The following is a 23169-nucleotide window of genomic DNA, read 5'->3' on the forward strand; positions in this document are numbered from 1 at the left end:
TTTTCCTCAGTGGCCCACAAAAAAAAAAAAAAAAAAAAAAAAAAAAGAGAAGAAGACCTACATCAGCCAAGAACCTATCTCCATCATAATTACCAGATTCTATCTCATTTCCTTGTCTTCCACTTTGTTTCCTGTTAAGACTTAATCTTTTTATTTGTTTTTTTTTGTTTTTGTTTTTTTCCGGTACCGGGAATTGAACTCACGACCTCGTGCTTGCCAGGCAGGCACTGTGCTGCTGAGATAAATCCCTAGCCCCCTAATCTTGTTATTTGATATTCAAAATTTGATGTTTACAATTAGAGTAGGTATAATACAACTGTTATCAGGGATGGATGTTAAAAATTTCTAACATGCACAAGTACACAAGCATTGCATATTATCATGAGACTTAGAGTTTATATCGTAAGGGAAGAAAGGGACTGAAAGGAAAACCCCACAAAACCTGACAGCAAAGTAGGCTGCATAATAAACAGCACTGGTACAATGTACAAAATATTCACTTGCTTTTACTTTCACAAAAGTCTCTGATTAACATCATTACCTTTGACTTCTTATTCATAAGAACCAATTGGTTTCTGTATTCATACATCTGCTTTGAGCACATTTTATCTACTAGATTTTACAGGAGTATGTGGAGATAGCTAGAGGAACAAATTTGATCTGGCAGGAAAGGGTGAAGAGATCTAGTTACACATCTAGTAATCTGTACGAAGGAACTGAAGGGCATTTCATTGAGGAGATTCAAAATGCGGCACTGCAAAGGATCTAAAAACTAAGGAAAAATATTTAAATTTTGGGCCTTGAGACATTCTAGAAAGTGACAGTGATAGAAATACCTCTTCAATTATATTTGTAAACATAAAGTGAGAGTTTTGGTCATAAGGTGTATTTTTTCTTTTGAATTATATAGTGTATAGTATATATAGTATTTAAATTTCTATATAGTATTTAAATTTCTCATTTGTTATCAGAGGTTATTTTAGTGAAGAACCTTAGATCTTTACACTTATGCCAAGATAAAACACAGCTTCCAATTTAGTACTAGGAGAAAAAATAGATAACTTTTCATAGAAAATCTCAAAATGGATTATTAAAATGAATGGAGCAGACTAGGAATTTTGAAAAGGCCTAGGAAAACAAAGGTACTCAATCAACAATCATCTGAAGCAGAAACTACTCAGGGTAAGAAATACGGGGATTTCAGAACCACAGTCAAGATCTTCACACAGTTAACTGTAGATGAAGCCAGCTAGGACTTGCTTACAACATATCTCACTGCTATATATCTAGCCCAGTGCATTAGAAATGCCACTTATTTATGGTTTCTTACCCTTCCCCTATCCTTAACTTACAATACACACTGAAAAAGCAAAATTTCAAATTTAGTACTAAGAAGCAAATACTTAGAAGCTTTTCTTGGAAATGGTCATTTCTAAACTTTGGTTATAGACAAAGGATTATATAAATTGTGTTTTGGGGGAAAAAATCACTTCCTTATACAACCAATTTTTAATGAAAATAATTAATGGGAGCTACCCCTGATTAGCTCTTTCATATCTTAAATACTGACTGACCTTTACCACGAATTCTGGAGTAGTTATGCTGATGTGGCCCCATAGTATTTCTATATTCACTCTACTTCCCAGCTGTAGGTTCCTTAAGCAGCAAACAGTACAGTGGTACCTTGGTTCACAAACTTTTCATGATTTTGGTCGCAAACCAAATTGGACAAAAACCCAAGCAAACTCAATGGTTAGATTCAATGTTGACCTTACAGGGAAATTTGATTTGGATCTCATCCAATTCACTTTATGACCAGAACTGTGGAAAGAATTAAGTTTGTGAACTAAGGTACCACTGTAGTACCCTTTCTCAAAAACCCTAAAATACTTCAAAAGAGGTAACGGATACAGTTATAAACAACTTCATTTCATTGTTCATTATTTTAGCAATCCAGTATACTAAATGAGCGAGATAATAAAAATGCAAGAAACACAGTACTTAAGAGTGACAGTTTTAAAAGCTGTATGGAGGGGAACGATCAGACTTAGCTAGGCTGTCCTAAGTCAGACAGAGACCTCCATGTTTATGTAGGATCGCTGCAATCTGTAGACAAAAGCAATTTTTCATTTGTCCACATGGTTGGTTCCCGCAGCTTCCATTTTCTGTGTACTTTATTATTAAAACAACTTTCATATTCAACCTTCTATATTGTAATTTCCTACCTGTACTCAATTGTCATTTAGATACAGTAATGCATTAAAATAAGCTAAATAAAAAAATCAGGATTAAGATAACAGAAAAAGAACTAATAAAAAGATACATTTAGCATACAATGTCAAAGTCCTTTTTAGGAAGGAAAGACTGTAAATAACAAGCACAAAGGAAGGAAGACAAACATACAAAAACATACATTCAGCACGCCTTCCTTCATGCCAGTGTATTCCAAAGTCTTCTCACCAAGCAACTTTAATTGACTTAATTATCCTTGCTATACATCACTCAAATCTTATCTCCAGACACCTTCAATTTTCATCACATGTCAAACTCTCTTGTTCTGGGATGATAAACTGAATAGAGCTGGAGAATAATGTGCTTATGATAATATATGAGACAGGGAAAAATGATTCTGCTGCTAACAAATATCAAGAAAAGCCTCTTGCATATTTCCAAAGGTGCTATTTGCAAATTTCCTCTAGACAGCTTGGGTTTCTAAAATTCTGTATGTTTTTTAGGGATGTCATGTAACACAGTAGGAAAATACAATGAAGTTAAGATACAGAGTCTTGCATCTGTATTTTGGTTCCGCTACAGAATTACTTAATCATTTCAGAGACTCCATTTCCTTAACTACAAAATAGATAACCTTAAGTATTCGACAAACCCTTTATGAAAATTCAGAGAAGATACAGTAATAAACCGGTAAGGTTTAGGACACACTACTCCAAAATACAGTACACTGGCATTTGAAGAAACAGCAGAAGCAGGAAGTTCTCTCTGATTTTCTCTTATTTTCTGAAACAGACCACAAAAGCATTTTCTGACCTTTCTTTGACGCAGGTCAGAAGACCTTCGTCACAGCAATGTCTATCTCATACCTATAGGAAAGGAATTTCCACGTTTCTGAAAACACAAGGACACAGAGAAGAATCTGAACAAATACACCTTACTATGGTCACTTTACTTTCTTTTGTCCTTAAATTACTGTATACTTCTCTGTGCCTATCCAGCTCTTTATTAAACCTAAGCATAAAAATATCCAAGTTTACCTGTTTCTTTTGGCCTTCATTTCTGAAGCCTCTTTCTGTGCTATATGAAACTTCTATTAAATAAATCAATAGGTTTTTCTCCCATTAATCTCTTTTGTTATATGGGTTTCAGCCATGAATATAACAATAGATAAGGAAAGATTTTTAATCTTCCCTACAGCATCTTTACCAAAAAGTAACTGGCAAATTACAGACACCAAACAAATCAATAGTTGTTCTTACTAAATATATTATAACGTAAATTTCTTTATCTCAAGTAGTATCGTATTATTAATCCTACTAATCTAGTTTTACTCTGGTCAGCATATTTATGATATTATGAAAGTGATTAGAAATAAAACCAGACCTGAAGATCAATGCAACAGATGAGAAGATGCTAACACAGCTACAAACACACTCAGCCACCTGATCTTTGACAAAGGGGCAAAACATGTTCCCTAGAAGACAGCCTTTAATAAATGGTATTGGAAAAACTGGCTTTCCACATGCCAAAGACTAAAACTAGACCCATGTCTACCACCATGCACTAAAGTCAAAATGAATCAGAGATCTAAATATTACAACAGAAACACTAAATCTACCGGAAGAGAAAGTAGGTAGAAATCTTGAAGACACAGGGGTAGGCAGAGAATTCATGAACAAAACCCAAACTGCACAGAAAATCCTTTAAAGAATCAACAACTGGGATCTCATCTTATTGAAAACTATTTGCACATCAAAAGAAATCACCAACAGAATAAAAAGAACTCAAGAATTGGGAAAACATTTAGCCAACTGAACTTTAGACAAAATACTTCTATCCAGAACATACAAAGAATTAAAAAATAAAGCCCCCAAAATTCAAAGACCCAATTCAAAAATGGGCATCTGAGATGACTACACACTTCTCACATGAAGAAATGCAAATGGCAAATAAATATAAGAAAACATATTCAACATCATTGAAAGGAACAGTTAATACTTAAATTCTTCTGGCCAACTTTGCATGCTTATATGTGGTCATCTGAACAACTAATTTGAAGACAACAATATGCAATATAGCATCCACTGGTGAATTCCTACCATCTTGTTTAGTGAAGCTCTGTATCGTTTCTAATTTATTATTATTATTTTTTATTCTCTTTAATGGTTTGATCAGTCTTGCATTCTTACATCTGGTAATCTGAGCAACTTTGTTTAACAATATGTAATTTAACAACCACTGTTAACTCCTGTCATTTTGTTTTGAAACCCTGTTATCATTTTTATTATTTTGTTTTTGTCCATGTTGTTATTTTTTAAATTCTCTTTAAAATAAAAAAAAAAGAAATATAAAGTGGGTACTTCAGGTTAAGTAGACTTAAATTTTATGTTAATTCTGACTCTTGAAAAACAAAGAAGTTCTTAAGCTGGTAGCTGCTGGTGTTTGTAATTTTGCTCTCAAATGGAAGCAATGTCATGGGGCAACACTACTAAAGTATAACAAATAAAGAGAAGAACACCGAATGGAGTTGGTGAGGTACATTTTACAGGTATATCGTTAACTGAGAGAAATCATAAACTAAGGAAATAAATGGTTAGGAGTGGGACAAAAGAAAAACTAGGGGTTGGGTGGAGCAAAGAGGGCAGAATGCATGTAAGCACAAGGGAGACGACAAGGCAGTACAGATCTCTATATTCTGAGTAATAACATGACTACAAATTTAGAAGCAGGAATTGTATGGAACAATGAAACCATTTTCTTAATGGAGTAAGATGATCTGTGCTAGAAAACAGAAATTAGGCTGGACAAGTAGCATTATGTCCAACTGCTGAAAAATCTCAAATGTAATACTTTAGATATGACGACTACCTGCACACACAAAGTAAGAGTAATGGACAAGGTAAGCATAGAGAGAAACGGCATGAAACACATCTGTAATTACTCTATACTTATAAAGGCTGACCTTCTAATTAATTACTACTAACTCTGAAACCTGAGCTATTGCCCGGGATATAGCTCAGTGGCACAGCGCCTGCCTGGAAACCTGAGCTACTGTTGAATAGTAGTTTTCTACTCCAATTTTTGCACTCTCAAAAGTAAAGAAATAAAAAGATCTAGGGATGCAGCTCAGAGTGGAGTCCTGGGGTTTAGTCCCAAGTATTGGAAAAAAAAGAAAATTTAAACAAAAATTAAAACTCCCACACAGCATACCATATAGAAGCTACTAAAGATCAAAGACAAAGAAAAATCTTTAAAAGAAGCAAAGAGGGGAAAAGGTGGAGGGAGAATTCATTACGTAGAGAGAAATAAGGATAGAAATTATAGCAGATGCCTCATGAGAAGTCATGCAAGCAATAACATGGTGTTGAAACACTCAGAAAAAAACAAAACCAAGCCCAACACAAAATCTGTATCCTCATAGTATAATAACTAGCAAAAACAGCTTTCAAAAAAGGAGAAATAAAGATTTTCTCAGAAAAACTAAAACAGATAACTCATTGTCAGTTGATTTACTCTGTAAGAAGTGCTAGAGTTATTTTTTTTTTTTTCCCCCTCCGGTACTGGGAACCGAACTCACGACCTTGCGCTTGCCAGGCAGGCGCTTTTGCCACTGAGCTAAATCCCCAGCCCCAAGAGTTATTTTTAAGCAGGAATGTGATACCTAAGGTAAAAAATATGGGTTTACATAAATGAGTACTAGAAATTTAAAAAATGGAGATAAAATAACATTTTTATTTTTAGTTGTTCTAAAAGATGAATATTTAAAGCAAAATAAGCAACATCTGTGTTACAGCACACGCAAAAACAAAATATATGACAATAATAGCACAAAGGACAACTTGAAGGAGTTGGGAAATACTGTAATAAGGTTCTTACACTACTCTTCAAGCAGTATAATATTTTAAGACTGGTTCAGATTACTCCAAAATGTATACTGTAAACCTCAGGATAATCACTAAAGCAATTGAAAGGTATAAATAATAAATCAATACAGATGATTTTTTAAGCATCATAATGTTCATTTTAACCCAGACATAATAGAAAAGTAGAAAAAAATGGTAATAGTATGAAGTTGATCTATTTTAATCCAACAATATCGATAACAGCACACTAGTTAAAAGACATATTGTTGGATTAGTTAAAAGAACAAGACCTACTATATGTGGTCTACAAAATATTCATTTTAAAGAGAAACATAAAAACATTAAAAGTAAAAGCATGGAGAAAAATGTATATGAGCACTAAGCAAAAGGAAGATGCTACTACATAAACTGATTTTGGAGAAAGCAGACAAACCCCAAAGAGAAAAGGAATCTCATCAGAGATAAAAAGAAACAGTGCCCTATTACGAAGAGATTATCTCACCAAGATGATAAGAATCTTAAATATACATACCCTTAAAAATAGAGCACTGAAATACAAAAAGTAAAAACATAGATTTCAAAGGAGAAATAGAAAAGTTGTAATTACAGTTGGGTATTTTAATACTCCGGAGAAAAACCCAGTAAATATATTTTCCATGGATGTTATATACAACAACAGCCAAAATAGGCAAAAGGAAAGCAGGAATATTGGAGCAGATTTTCTGAATTTTAGTGGGATTGTATTAGTATCAATTGGTATAAACTGTGATAAATAAAAATTATACTGAAATCTCTACAACAATCACCAACAAAATAAAAGTAAAAGGTCAAACTAACAAAAACCAAACAAGAGATTCAAGGATATAATGAAAAAAAAAAAAAAAAAAAAAAGAACAGGGCACATATAGAAAGCACATAGTAAAACAGCAAACAAAATCAAGCCATAATAATTAATGTTACATTAAACATGAGTGGTTTAAACACATTAATCAAAAGGACTGGCATACTGAGTAAAACAAAGATTTAACTAAATTTCAAATCTAAGAGATATATTTTATATTTAAAGACATAAGTTGCAATCAAAAGGAAGAAAATATATAAACAGTAATCATTAAAAAGCTGCAATGGCTGTATTATTATCAGACAAAATAGATGTTATGATTAAAACTATGATCAAGGACAAAAAGGTACATTTCATAATGACAAGAGTCAATAAACACCAAACTTTAACAATGATAAACATATAAATGCACTAATACAGCACAAATACATAAAGCAAAAATTAAAAGGAATGGAATTGAGACAACTGAAGAATTAATAGTTGGAGATTTCAATCCCCGCACTCTTAATAATTAATAGAACATCTAATCAGAAAATTAGCAAGAATATATAAAAAATACAGTCAATCTCCTTGACCTGATATTTACAGAATAATGTAACTAACAAAAGTATATTCTTAACCATTCACTCACTGAAGAACATTTACATACTTTGCAGTTTGGGGCTATTATGACTAAAGCTGACATAAACATTAAAAACGACAGATTTTTCTCAAGTGCATTTGAAACAGTCACCAAGGTAGCCCATGTGTGGAACTTTGAAATTAGCATTAAATTTCAGAAAAGAAACATCATACAATGCATCTCAGATCATGTCAAAACTGAAAAAAATCAATAAAACGTATGATATACAAAGTTACCAAATTCATATATTAAACAATACATTTTGAAATAACCCCAAGGTTAAATAGAAGATCTCAAGGGAAAATTATTTAAAAAGTTACAAATGAGATGAACATTAAAAATTAAAAGGCTAATTTGTCTTAAGCACATGTTCCTTAATAGGATTTTTTGAACGATAAAAATAGCGAGAACAATCAGAGGAAAAAGAAAAGCTTGTGAGATTTCCTTTGTTCATTAACATTTCATTTCAAATTCTAGATTAAAGATCACTAAAATTTCTTGTACAGATGTTACTGACTTTTCTCTCAAAAGGAGTCACAACAAATTAAACTAGAGTGAATGGCAATTATACGTCACTCTTTTTATATGGCAAGTTAAACCTCTAGAATATCTAAAGCTCTTTCAAAGAGAAAAAGAATGGAAAAGGAGAAAGTAAGACTGGATGCATATAGGTTCTGAAAAGTTGAAGTACATACACGTGTGTGTGTGAGTGTGTGTGTATATATATATATATATATATATACACATACACACACATGTATAGAAGGGAAAAAAGCAAAAAAACTTTTTTTCCTAAAAAAATGTGAGTTGAAACTTACACTAGGTGAGTCATGTTATTTTATAAAGACAGTTGCTCTAGACAAAACATCATGGGCTGGAGATATAGCTCAGTGGCACAATGCCTGCCTGGCAAGCACAAGGTTGTGAGTTCAGATTCCAGATACCAAAAAACAAACAAACAAACAAAACAAACAAAAAAACAGAAACAAAAAAAACAAAACATCATATAAAACTGCATACATTGAATGGTGATTGTGTGACGAGGGAGCTCGTACTAAGATAACAGGTCAAATTAGTAATATAATCTTTTTCACTTAGAACATCAGATTTAAACTGTAATCTAGTCACTCAAATTTGCCAATCATAATACGTAAAAAGAAAACAAATGCAAACAAAATTTATTGGCCAGAATTCCTTGTCAAGAGGAATATTCTATTCAGGAGATATCTTTGATGGGGAAAACTGGGGAAGTTCCAGGTCAGGACATACACTTTATACAGATTAAACTAGGGAAAATGAGAGGGGAAAGAAGTCTCTTATTATCCAAAATACTATATTTGAGGAAGTTTGGGAATATATGAGGAACAAAAAACTAAAAAGAAAAAAAAAGCATGCCAATTAGTAATGCACAGGTCTTCCAAATTCTAAAAGATTTAAGGTGCCTTTTTTTGGTTTTCATATGTACCCTTTACAAGAGTAAAGGCAATCAATTAACAGGGTAATAAAACTTTAATTTTCTATTTATTTTGAGAAGGATGAAATAAACATTGAACCTTATTCACTAAAACAAAAAAGGAAAAAGACCCAGAATCTTACTAAAAAGTACCCATGTATATCAACTGCGTTAGTTTCCCAAGTAAGCCTCTTTCATTATCAATGTTACTACAAACTCATGAAAGATAATGCAGTGCATTTTGTGAGATTATTTGCAATAAATAACTTTAAAAAATTTAAAAAACAAGTACATAAAGAGCTCAACATCTTTTTATTATCTTTTATCTACATAACATGGAAATTTTATTTCACATTCCCACATTCTCTACAAATATTCTCAGATTCTAGCAAACTGGGCATGCTTATAATCAACAGACTGAAATAAACAAATTATGAATGCACACCTTTTACTTTAATTATAGATATTTGATTTTACAGTTTCTTTCTCCAAAGCCCATGTTAAAAGTTAGATTTCTTCTGCATTTATTCAAAGGTGAAAATTAGAAATTCTTGGCATAATCCTATAAAATATTTTAAGATATAGCAAAGTGAGCTACCTATGCCCAATTCAAAACATCTTTGTATAAACAGATTTAATATACTTAATTGGGAAAAAAGATGACTTATAATTTTACTTAGCCATTCTTGCTTTTTATTTGTGAGATGTGTGAATAGACATAATTTTTTTATTTTTGTTTTTTGAGATGGTCTCATTATGTAGTTCAGGCTGTCCCTGAACTCACTGTGTATCCTAGGATGGCCTTGAACTCCGGGGAGTGAGGGAAGTATCACTCCTAATAACTTCACATTTTGATGTCATATCAATATAGCAAAGGTCATGAGAACAAAGGTTAATGTGAGAATATAAATATAATACAAAACACATATGTTTGAATTCGCCAGAACCAATTTTCTCCTTAAATTGTCTTCCATTTTGTAAGCAAAAAGATTTATGCTTTTCTAATTCCATTTTAATTACTAAATACATTTTTATTCAATTAGAAAAAATAATCCTGTTTTTCCGTTATATGCACTTTAGCATTCAACCAATTCAAGTAGCATATACTAAAAATTTTAAGCAAAAGGAAATAATATCCAATAATCACTTTCCTCCTGCTACTGGTACAGAAATTTTGTAGGAACTATCAAAAGATATAGAAACCACCTCTTCCTGACTCACAGTATTTTGATTGTTTTTAAGCATGTAATAATGGAGGTTATTTATGGAATGTACTCCCAAATTAATGTTTATTCTCTTTAAAAACACAGAACTAAAAACAAAGCAGGTAGCCAGCTTAAACGTCTTTGTCAATTTTATGCTTCAAAATTGGCATTCATAGAACAAATGCTATTTTGAAAAGGGTTTGAGAAAACCACTTACAAGAACCATTCTCATATACCAATTCTATTACAGTAAATATAAAATGACAACAATGAAATATTTAAGATGTCAACTAGCAGATTCCATAAATCATATTTTTGCAGAATTCATTATAACATTCAGCATAAAATATCTAATATAACCAATGGTTTCCATAGGCTGACCACACAGTAGTGAAATCTAAGGAAAATTTATACTTCATGTAGTTTACTTAGAGGAAAAAAACAGAACAGGGTTTCCTCAGTTTCCACACCCACTCATCACTTCCTTTGCTATCCCCTGCCCTCCTCTATCTGCACACTAGGGAAGAGAAGCTCTGAGGACAAGATGGGAGCCACAGTCTTCCTGGAAGTCAGGATCTGCTCCCAGAATCTTCTTTCCTTCCACTCCCAAGACAGATAAGGGTTCTTTCAGACTGGCCCTCTTCCAAGTCAGGAAAATTTTCTAAAGTGTTATAAACCATCCAGCTAGAGGAAATAAGAAAGGAGAGCAAAGATAAAAGGAAGAAGAGAAACAAAGAGTTGAAGAAAAGGAAGAAACAAGGAGAAGATCCTCTAATTTACTAACTATTCACTGTGGATTTAGGGATAAAAAGTTTCTTGTAAGTGCAGGAAATCAATGTTTTTTAAGGGCAGCATTTAAAAACACTGTAGGTATAGTTATTCATCGAACAGTTGAGTGATAAAATGAATAAAGTTAATAAAGGGACAGGAATAAAAATATAGGTAGATAAATACCAAACACAGCCCTCTATATATCCCAAATCCTTTTAATTATATATGGTAAAAGTCCTTTCTATGCTTTGAATCACACTGAGTAAATCTGGAATTAATGTAACATCCATGTTTGCTACATATTAGGACCATTTTCCTTTGTCAGTTTTAAGAACCTTCAGCCTCCAACCTTGGCTGTACTTAGCATCCCAATTCGCTGACACAATTTCATATCACCTTTCTACACTTGGACTATCCCATGTAAATTTTCAGGAGATTTATATACCAATCATACTCTGCACCCTGGGTGTGCTGTTCATTTGTAGTGTGGTGTCCACCTTGATTATGAAGCCCAGAAGTGCAATACATTCAAATCATGATTCACAGTATTCTTTCAGTATTTCTATGTTAGCATTATTTTTTGGTTTGTTCATTGTTTTTCTCAGTAGTTACTCTCAGAGTTGAACCAAATTATCATCTTATTATATTCTATTATCTAGAATATAAATGGCATAGTACAATGGCATAGTAAAAATAACCTCAAGGACTAAGATTTCTGAACTATTATTGCACAGAAACTTGTCTCTGAAGACATGGGGGAAACAGATAAAGCAGAAGAGAACACAGCAAGGGGATATTGCTGGTGACATAATAATATCATGGACATTGGTAATATTTGGCAAATAGTTTAAAAAACACTTCTCAAATTCACTTTACTTCCCTAGTTTAGAGAAATCTGATGCTTTATACAAAATGTTTACTAAGAAGTCAAAGAAAGATACCTATTTTAGGTAAAACATGAATTGGAAAAATTAAAGCATCTTTTTGAGGGAAGACTGACTGTGAAATAATGTAAATGTGACAGACTAAGGGAAAATGGAATATGCTTAAATCTAACAAAAATATTAACACAATAACAAATGCCAATTCTTCCATGCCAATATTCAACATTTTAAAAATAAGTTGGAGATTATATCCCAAAGGGAAAATAGCAATTTTGAAATAACTGTAGAAGTAGTAGTTCATGTTAGGAAAATTTGTTTTCTTAAAAGTGATGTCAACTTTACACTATCACAGAGCTTCAAGTAAGCCTATTAATTATGAGGAGTCTGTCCTTCCTATACTTCCTTCAGCATTTCTCTGGTTTCAATTAATTATTATTTAATTAATCAAGCAAAAAACAAGATAAAGGCCAAGTCTAAAAAGTGGTTTAATTTATTAAAAAAATTACAAATTAATGTCACGTTATATGTATGTGGGCAATGCTAGGGATAACTTAAAAATAAATGATGTTAATATAAAATAGTTATTTAGTTTGCTGTGTGCCAGAAACTGCCCTAAACACTTTATGCACATTATTTCATTTTAACAGCTTGACAATCCTGTTGCTATTATCATCAGTACTTTATACTGATACAGTGTGGTTAAGGACCTTAAAAGAAGGTCACAGAGTGGGTAAATGGAGATTTTGAGATTTGAATCTAGATGGCCTGGCTCCAGAATCTATGATCTGACTCAAAATACTATGATGCCTTTTCCAAGGAGACCCAAATAACAGTACACATGTACAGATTAACACTCAAGGATAGGAATGAGAGAAATTTAGGATGATTAAGAACACAAAGTTTTATTTAAACATTGAAGAATAAGTGTTTTATTATGTAACAAAGTGGAATTCATCAGAAGTCTCATTATATGAATAAAAAAGGTGCTCTCACTCAGGGCAGATTTAACTTTGCACAGAATGAATGAAAAGATAACAGGTTTCCACGCCAAGTTTTGCTGTGCTTGGTTTCAGAAGAGAAATAATTAAGAAAACTGTTATCCTGACCCTACCTGAGAATAACAGAAACTTATGATTTCTGACATGTCAAGCCGTAATAGGAAATGTTGCTCTTAGTGATCAATGCTTTATCTAATGGTTTTGACCATTTGTGAAGAGCTGGGGAGTTTTATATGTCCTTTACAAGTATTCTTTTTTTTTTTTTTTATTTTTCTCCGGTACCGGGAACCGAACTCATGACCTTGCGCATGCCAGGCAGGCGCTTTTGCCGCTGAGCTAAATCCCCAGCCCCCTACAAGTATTCTTTTATACCAGTTATTCACTTTGGATTGGTGATAGGTATATATAGTATATGGTTCAGAGAAGACAAAGATATAGGTTCCTACAACACTCCCAAGGACCAAAAAACCAGTGCTCCTTGACATGACGATTTTGAAACAAATATATCATTTGCATACTTAAACACTTTCTATTTATTCTAGTGATTTCAAGTAAGAGTCTTGCCACAAAACGATCCATAGGCATGAACCACACATAATCACTGTTCTCTAACTCTAATCTCAAAGTAATGTTAGTAGAGAAGATGTGACCTTAGCTGAGATCCTTCTCCATCTGCTTCAACAATATCCTTGAAAGCTTTCTCTAGTATAAGTCTGATAGCAAATTCTTCAGATTTATCTAAAGAAGTGTTTATGTTCAATCTTTGTCTTGAGAGAATTTTACTACATGTAAATTCTAGGTTGGCAGGTATTTTGCTTCACACCGAATATCTAATTCCACTGCCTTCCTGCTTCCATTATCTCCCTGAGTAGTTTTCTGTCAGTCTAATGGACAATTATTTTCTCTCAGTCTTCTTTTAAGAATCTCTCTGGGGGAAAAGTCAGTCTCTTCAATAAATTGTATTAGGAAAATAGAGTATCTACAGGCAAAAGAATGAAACTAGGCTCATACAAGGATCATACCACATACAAAAATTATCTCAAAATAAATCAGAGACTTAAAAAACTGACAAACTATAAATCATAAGAAGAAAACATAGTAAAAAAGTTTCACAAATCTGCTCTTGGCAATGATTGTTTTGGATAGAATCTCAAGAACAGAGGCAATAAAAACAAAAAAAAAGACAAATGGAATTGCACCAAACTAAAAAGCTTCTGTGTAACCAGCAAACAATGGTAATGAGAGAATCTATGAATTATGAGAAAAGATTTGCAACACATGTTCAGATAAAATATATAAGGAATTCAACTCAATAGTAAGGAAATAATCCAGTTCAAAAAATAGGCAAAAGAGCTGAATAACGTATTTCTCAAGGGAAACATAAAACCAATGGATCTACAGGGTGGGAAAATACTCATCCCTAATGATCATGAGGGAAATGCAATTAAAATCACAATAAGATATTGTCTCACATTTGTTGGAATTTCAATCATAAAAAAAGATGAAAGTCAGTGCTGGTGAAGATGTGAAGAAAAGAAAACCCTTGTTAACACTGTTGATGGGAATGTAAATCAATATGGAGGTTCATTAAAACCTACATGCAAAACCACTATGTGATCTAACAATCCCAGTACATATCCAAAGGCTCTGAAATTAGTATACTGAAGACACATCTGCACTTCCGGTATTCACTGCAACATTATTCACAATAGTTAACATACAGAATCAACCTATGTATCTATAAGCAGATCAGAGAATGAAGAAAATGAATATGCACACATAACAGTATACTATTTAGCTATAAAAAGGATAAAATTCTGTCATTTGTAATGATACTGATGAAACTAATGGAAAGTATGCTAAGTGAAATGAGCCACACACAGATCAAAACTACATGCTCTCAATATAAGCAGTAAAATACGTCAAATTCATGTGAAGTAGAAAGGACAATGGTGGTTATCAGAGATTGGGAAAGGCAAATGATCAAGGGTACTACAAATTTTCAATACTGCACACTGACTCCAATTAGTAAAAATTTACATTTCAAGAATTTCAATAGAGTTCAAACATTCTCAATGCAAAATAAAAAAGAGGTATGTTAGGTGATAGTTATGTTAACTGGTTTGCTTTTATCATTTCAGAATATGCACATAGATTAAGTGTCCTATAAATATCTGTCAAAAAATAAAGAAACATGTTTTAAAGGGGAAAAAAATCCCTCTTTGTATTTCAATCTTGCTGTGCCAAAGTCTGAGTATCTTACCACCAGCCAGGGCTTTTATTTAGCACTCAGCCTTGTAAAAGACTACAGGATAGGAAATTCAGCCTAGATAATATCTTCAACTTTAACAGAAGGCCAAACAACCACTCGCGTGAATGCTGGCCCTCTCTCCACATTCATAGGGAAAAGACATACTACTGCCAGAAACAGAGGAGATACATTTGGTTTACTTCAAAACAGTGACATGCTTTGGTTTTCTGTCACTCTTACATTGTTCAACTGGCATAGACAAAAGGCTAATATGCCAAGTCACAATTCTCTCAGTCTAGACACAATACTATCAAAGGGGCTTTACAACAAACTTTAGAGATAACTAGTAGCTAACACGTATCGTTCTGTATTTGTCTTAATATATTTCAAAGAAACAGAACCAGGAGAAGGCAGACCCAAGGCAGGGTAGGTCTATTCAAAGTCCAGAGTTGAGGTTAAACCTTTATTCACATTGTATGTTTTAAGTCATATTCTATAGTTCAAAGGCTGAGTGAAACTCTATCAACTCTGAAGTTCTCCACAATAATCCCTTCTTTTTTTTTTTTTTTTTTTGGTTTTTCTCCGGTCCCGGGAACCGAACTCATGACCTTGCGCTTGCCAGGCAGGCGCTTTTGCCGCTGAGCTAAATCCCCAGCCCCCACAATAATCCCTTCTATTTTTTGCTCCTGAGTATTTCTTTTTTCTTCTTTTAGATCTTCTGCTGAATTTATGTCAAATATTCTTGATTCTCTTTTTTCTGTATTTTTTTTATTGCTTTCGTCTCTCCATGCTTCTTTCTAAATGTTTCCTCCTAGCTTATCTACCACTTCTTTCTTTTACCTATTTTGTTTTCCATTGAAATACTGAGTTCTGCATCTGACAGTGTTATTTTCAGCTCTACAGTTTTAATTTTTAAAATAGTTTCCAGTTCCCAGATGAAATTTTTAGTCTTGTCTTTCATCTTACAAGCATGTTTTTTGTTTTTTTTGTTTTTTTGTTTTTGGTACTGGGAATTGAACTCAAGACCTTGCCCTTGCCAGGCAGGTACTTGTACCACTGAGCTACATTCCCAGCCCAAGCATGTTAATTTCACACTATGTTTGACAAACTGTATCTGGTGCTACCGATTGTTGCTGTGCTGGTTTTTATTCATATTGCCTTGTTTCTCCTATGTCTCATTTCTAATTGTGCTTTAGTAACATTTGCAAATTTGAAAAAATAAAAACATGATGCTACTTTTTTTTTTTTTTCCCGGTACTGGGAATCGAACTCACGACCTTGCGCTTGCCAGGCAGGCACTGTGCTGCTGAGCTAAATCCCCAGCCCCGATGCTATTTTCTTTCTGAGGGAAATTTAATTTTGCATCCTGTGGACCCTAACTTCAGGGTAACCTTGACTCAATTCAGGATTTGTTATAAAATTGAACTGGAATAAATGTGAAAACTTATCTTCTACTAGTTTACCCTGGACTACATTCCTTTGGGGGCCTAAAACAATATTAGTCACTTATACAACGATACATACTGGGACCCAATTTGTGTACCCCTGTGAAGGTACCTTAAGTGCTTTCAGCACCAAAATCAACAAGCGCTCTCAGGGGAAAAGTAGATACAAAATCAGGCTCACATTCCTAGTCTACTAATTCTTACCTGTACTGTTTTCCTTACCTACAGATAAATTTTTGTTCTTAAAATACAGTCATAAGCACAGTCATATAACAGTGTAAGTTGCTTACTGAGAAATGTATCATTAAGTATTTTTGTCCTTGTGAGAGCACCATATTATATACTTACAAAACCTAGATGGTATAGTCTATAACACACCAAATTTATTTGGTATAGTAAGGGTACAAACCTGTATAGCACGTTACTGTAGTGAATACTGCAGGCAACTGTAACTAATGGTATGTATGTATGAAAACATACCTAATACAGAAAGGGTACAGTAAAAATACAGTGTGAAAGATGATTAAAAAAACTCAAAAAATGGTAGATCTGTGCAGAGCAATTACCATTAAAGAGCTTGCAGAACTGAAAGTTACTCTCAGTAATTCAGTGAGTGGTGAGTGAATACTGCTATAGACTGTTAAACCTATACCCTTAGGTAATACTAGATTTATAATTTTTTCTTCAATAATAAATTAACCTTTGCTATGGTAATTTTTTACTTTGTAAACCTTAAATACTTTCAAACTGTTTAATTCTTGTAGTAACTCTTAAACCACAGATTTATACTACACAAAAATGTTTTCTTTCTTAATATCCCTATCTATAAATCTATTTTTATTTAATTTTTTCATTTTATTCATTTTTAACTTTTTAAAACTTTCTTGTTAAGAACTTAAGAGACAAATACATGTAAGAACCAGGTCTACACATCTATATTTATGATCAATGTCTTCCACCTCTGTGTCTCCCCTCTGTGTCACTGGAGGATCTTTAGGGAAATAACACACATGAAGCTGTCACCACCAGTACTAGCCATTCCCTCCTCTGGAATCTCTCCTGAGGACCTGCCTGAGGCTCTTCTTGAGGAGCTGCCACTCTTCAACAATACATACACAGATATTTTTAGTTTGCCTCATTCACCACAGATTTGCTTGTAAAGAGATGATGTACCATGAACATTTTTCTGTATTAATGCAACCTTTCAGTGCTGAGATCTGTATTTTCAAATTTTTTAAGGAAATTGTTGAGATCCACAAAACCTTCTTCAGTCTTCACTGTGAATTTCCTTGGGTTTCTTCTTTGTCTTCTCCTGCAGTTTTCTTTCCTCTTGTTTTGACTTTAGGATATTTTCAGGCCTGCCGTTGTATATGTAAGTGGTCCATCATTGATCAAAATACTGTGATGCAGCGCATGACCACTCATGTATTTAGTCCAATTCTACCTAATAGGTCATTACCAAACTGGGAATTGAGTTACAGAATTGTAAGTGAGACAGCAACGGAATATACTAAAGTTAAACTGTACCTAGAACTCAGATATTTTACATTAAATATCAAGTCATAATTTTGCCTCAAAAATAAAACTAGGGACTGGGTTGTAACCTGGTGATACAAAATATGCTTACACTATACAAGGCCCTGGGTTCCATATCTTCAGCAGCACCAAAAAACCCAACAACTCAGTAAGCACCTAAAGCACTATTTTTCAAAAGATAATGCTAATAAATAAGTAATGTTTACACAAATCAAGATAGTAGAAAGCAGTATTTATTCACATATTTTATGGAAAACCTTACACTTTAAAATGTATGAACAAGAGAATTTTTATCAACCCAGTAGTGTCAAGAAATTGAGTATGTTTAAATAATTTTACGTAAGTGCATTTGCAGAGAGCAGTTCCATCCTGAAATAGTATTTAACTAGGTACACACACATATTTAACTAGGTACACATCTTAGTTACCTACATCAAATGTTCTGCCCCTTTTTTTGGAGACAGGGTCTCACTATGTAGCCTAGGCTGGTTTTGAATTCATGGTGAGCCTCCTGTCTCAGCCTCTAGGGTGTTGGGATTACAGGTGTGCACCATCATGCTGTTTGTTTTGCTTATTAAAATGCAACCTCAGTGGAATACTTTTTCAGCACATACTGCATGGACTTAAGGAAAATGGCACACAGCAGAAGAATTCCCAGTCTTATGAGAGAGACACAGAGACAATGCTTGTAGCGGAGGCATGTACACAGCCCTTTGGGTACACAGAAGGGACATCATGTTAGGACAATATTGCTGCATTAGTGGTATTTCAACTGCTACCTAAAAATCCCATTCTTTTCTGACAGTACAAAATTTAAGCCCCCCCAATATATATACAATATTTTTAAAAAAACTTAAGAACTCTGTATATATGTAAAGCATTATATTAAATAATAAGAAAAAAGGGGAAAAAAACATATGAAAACTTACTCCATCTGGTAGTGCCCTCCAGCACACAGCACTGACAAATTCATTTGTATCATCTTCTTTTCGGTCTTTATCCAGAACACTTTTGACTGTATCAAACTTAAAAGTTAACAAAGTCTTAGAAAGTCCTTTATAATACAGGTAGAGGGAGTTGTTTTCACTTCCTAAAAATAAATCATAAAAATAATTTCAGAGAATGGGAGAACTTCAAATTAGAGTATCACCCAAGTAGCAATTATAACTCTAAGTGTTAGTTAAGGAAACCAATAATATTTTAAGGTCTTTGAAAGACTAGATCATAGGACTAAGTAAAAACCAGGTGAGAAAATGATTCTTGGATAAAGACTATGACTTACTAACCTAGAGAAATAACCAGGGATGGAGATGTAGCTTAGTTGTATAGCACTTGCCTAAAAAGATGCAACAATATTGACAATTCTAAGACTGAAATTACCATATAAAATTGCTGAGAGCAGAGGTCTATAGAATCAGAAATTAGTTATAATAATTCTAAATCATATTGGAAAGATTCCTATGTTAAGAGGAAAACTGAAGTTGTAGTACAGTACTTAGAAAGATTTGAATAACCTATGCTATTTTCCATTTCCCAGTTAAAGCTTTACTCTACAGGGTGAGTAGCCTATAAAACCTGTATTTCTAAGCAGTCTATCAAGATAGAGCAACCGTGCTACACATTTACTTCAGTAGTGTTTAAATTCACACATGTGGAGAGAATATAATTTATTAAATGAAAGTCAAGATATTTAACAGTATTGACAAAAGCTCATTAGGTATCTTAGAACATTTGAATGATATCAAATTTTATTTTTTACTTTTAATTTAAAGTTGTATAAATTATCTACTAAAAAAAGCCCTAAAATAACAGATCAATGCAACTTGGATTGCTTAATGAAGAGAACACTAGATAGGGGGAAATTAATATCAAACTTAAGAAAAAAAATTTTTTTTGCCATATTATTTGCAAAAATTAATTTTTGTCTTCTACATAAACGTATAGAAATTATATTGTAATAGAGAAAAACCACAAAACATGGTTGGAAATCTTATAATATTCAGGTATTTAGACTCATTATGCTTAATTTTTTAAAAAAGACAGACTAAAACAGTACAACTTGAGAATAAATTCATAGTGCTAAGGCATCAAATGTATCTATGCATTACCTTCTATACAAAGTGCACAGATCATTTTTCCACTGAATTCAAATGCAGTGACATATCTGTTAAAAAGTTCCTTTAGGGGCTGGGGATATAGCTCAGTGGCATAAGTGCCTGCCTGACAAGCTTGAGGTCATGACATGAGTTCAATTCCTGGTATCAGAAAAAAAAAAAAATTCCTTTAAAAGATGGTTTTGCTTACCACAAGCTATATAATCTCCATTGGAAGCGAGGCCTACAAAGTTTTTTTCATTGATATGACCCTTGAAGGAACGCAGACAGTATGGCTTTCCTACATTCCACAGTTTTAGCTGGCTGTCTGTTGAGCTGAGATAAACACAAAGAGTTACAACATATTTAAGACTTCATGGCATGAAACACATCACTACTAATTATTAAGGCAATCCAAAACTAGACTCTGGAGCCGAACTGTCTACATTAGAATGTTCAATCTGCTAATAATTTGTTTTTAACCCTGGACAAGTTATGAAAACACTGGTCTCAGCTTTGTCATCAATTAAATATGAAGGGGCTGGGGATTCAGCTCAGCGGCACAGCGCCTGCCTGGCAAACACAATGTCATGAGTTCGATTCCCGGTACCAGAGAAAAAACAAAACAAAAAAAACCAATCAAACAAAAAATTAAATATGAAATACAATGATTATTATTTATAGAATTAAATGAATCTAATGAGAACCTCTGAAAATTAAAATTATTTAAAATGCTTTCGACAATGCTTAGGTATGTAGGACATGATTCCTAAACATGAAGGGCATCAATACCACCATATCATCATAAACCAGCAATGAGAAAGCTCTATTGGAAAATGTGTTTAATTCTAGAGATGTACTTGTTCCTCTGGATTTGATTTACCTTTGAACTGTTTAGTTATTTTGGCATACTGAATACAAACTATTTTTGCAGCTTAGTTATTCCTACAGGTGAAGGACAAGATGGAAAAGTCTATGTGTATATGAAGTACTTTACCTTGCTGATAGAATTTACAAATGCAGTTATGTAACAAGTGATTTTGTATAAAAATCACAGGTGATCTCACCATAACACAGGCAAGTTTAGGATTTTCACACAATGCCATTATTTTTTCTCTTTCTGTTACAAAAATGGGACATACTATGCATAAAATTCTGTAAATGGCTTCCTGCACTGACTAACTTGTTTTACACTTTTCTGTAAAAGTTTGAATGTACTTATTACTGACCACAAAAAAAACCCAAATTATTTCTTACTCTAACATTGTTGTTTTTTTTTTTTTTCCGGTACCGGGAACTGAACTCATGACCTCGCGCTTGCCAGGCAGGCGCTGTGCCACTGAGCTAAATACCCAGCCCCTCTAACATTCATTGAATAGGATACCATGCTAAAGATTTTAGTTAAGAATTCACAGCATGAGTACTATTAGCTCGATTTTAAGATTTACAAAACTGAAATTTAGAAGTTTTAAGATATTTTCAAGGTATCAAAGCTAGTAAAGCACAGCCAACACTCAAAACTGTCTGATTTCAGAGTCCAAACACCTAACTCTACATTTCTCCAGTGTTTCTCACAAATTTTTCAACATAACATCTACTTTTCAGCATTAGTTTTGTTTTGCTCAGTAATGTTACAGTGAATACCCATTTAGTCTATATTTTAAAATATATTTAAGTATTAATTCTAGTATTTCCAAATATGCTTATAGATGAATGAATTTGTTCCTAATATCTCCAAGCTTCAAAATCTGTCCAAGAAAAAAAAAAAAAACCATTGTGATTTATAAAATCTAAGACAGCAGAATGGTGACAATATATATTACATGTTCATTTTAATAACATCAATGAAGACTTCCAATTCAATTAAGTACACATGTATTTCAATTAACTGAATCAAAGTGATTGAATATTTGTCAATCTGAAATTGAAGAAAAACATTTTTGCCATATAACATCGATATTTACATCCTCATAATATTTATTTATTGCCTATTATATTTATTCCTAAAAATGGGATTCTTTTTGATTTAATTTGAATTTGTAAACTTACTACCCACATTACTTCCCCTGAGAAAGCTCAGTTGTCAATTAATTTTTTGTCCTTTTTGTAATTCAATTCATATCACCTTGCTAAACCAATTCAAATTACCAAGTTCTCAATTAGAGCAACCAGTATGGAAGTAGATGTGGTGAGAGATACCAAAAATAAGGTAGTGGCACTAATGATCTAAGAGACAAGAAACTAAAAAAGAATGTATCACTAAATTTGAGAACAGTAAATATAAAAGAGACATTAAGAATGAGCAATATAAAGTTAAGAGAATTAAGAGATGGATAACCAAAAAAATGATACTACCTATGCTAGCAGAAGAGCTTATTTTGATAACTGAGAGTTGTATACCTCACTAACACCATCAAGCAAAGTGAAAAAGACAACTACAAGCTCATATTTCAATATTTTAGTGTAGACGGGGGCAGGTATAGATAACCACTTTAGATAGTCAAAACATATTTATAACTAAGCCCAGGAATAAACAGATTCACTATTTAAATTTACCAGAACTTAAGGGAAGAACTAATGCCAATACTCCTCAGCCTCTTCTCAGAAATTGAAAAGGAAGAAGAAACACTGGCAAATTCATTCCTTAAAGCTAGTATTACTCTGCTACCAAAAATCAGACAAAGATTCAACAATAAAAAAAAGAAAATTACAGGCCAACTTATTTAATGAACATAGATGCAAAAATCCTTCATACGGTATTTACAAATAGAATGCAGTAAATCATTAAGAAGCTCATATATCATGACCAAGTAGGTTTCACCCAGGGATACAAGGATCATTCAACATACACACATTTGTAAATGTAATACACCATATACACAAAAGGATAAAAATTACACCATGACCTCAACAGATGCAGAAAAAGCCTTTCACAAAATTCAGAATCAATTCACGATAAAACCTCTGATGAAAAT

At 33.0% G+C, this 23169-nt stretch overlaps 1 protein-coding gene across 2 annotated transcripts in view; it reads right to left on the bottom strand.

Annotated features, from left to right (window-relative positions):
- The window catches only part of Rfwd2 (ring finger and WD repeat domain 2, E3 ubiquitin protein ligase), a gene marked incomplete at its 5' end in the record, with an annotated part of 196761 nt that overhangs the window by 11798 nt on the left and 161794 nt on the right, over nt 1–23169 (bottom strand). For both annotated transcript variants that reach the window (XM_013520966.1, XM_013520960.1), the window contains 2 exon segments: nt 19031–19191; nt 20406–20530. In XM_013520966.1, the coding sequence (XP_013376420.1) occupies nt 19031–19191; nt 20406–20530 (286 nt within the window).

The sequence above is a fragment of the Chinchilla lanigera genome, unplaced genomic scaffold, assembly GCF_000276665.1.
Source record: "Chinchilla lanigera isolate Chin_1 unplaced genomic scaffold, ChiLan1.0 scaffold00005, whole genome shotgun sequence".
NCBI lineage: Eukaryota > Metazoa > Chordata > Mammalia > Rodentia > Chinchillidae > Chinchilla > Chinchilla lanigera.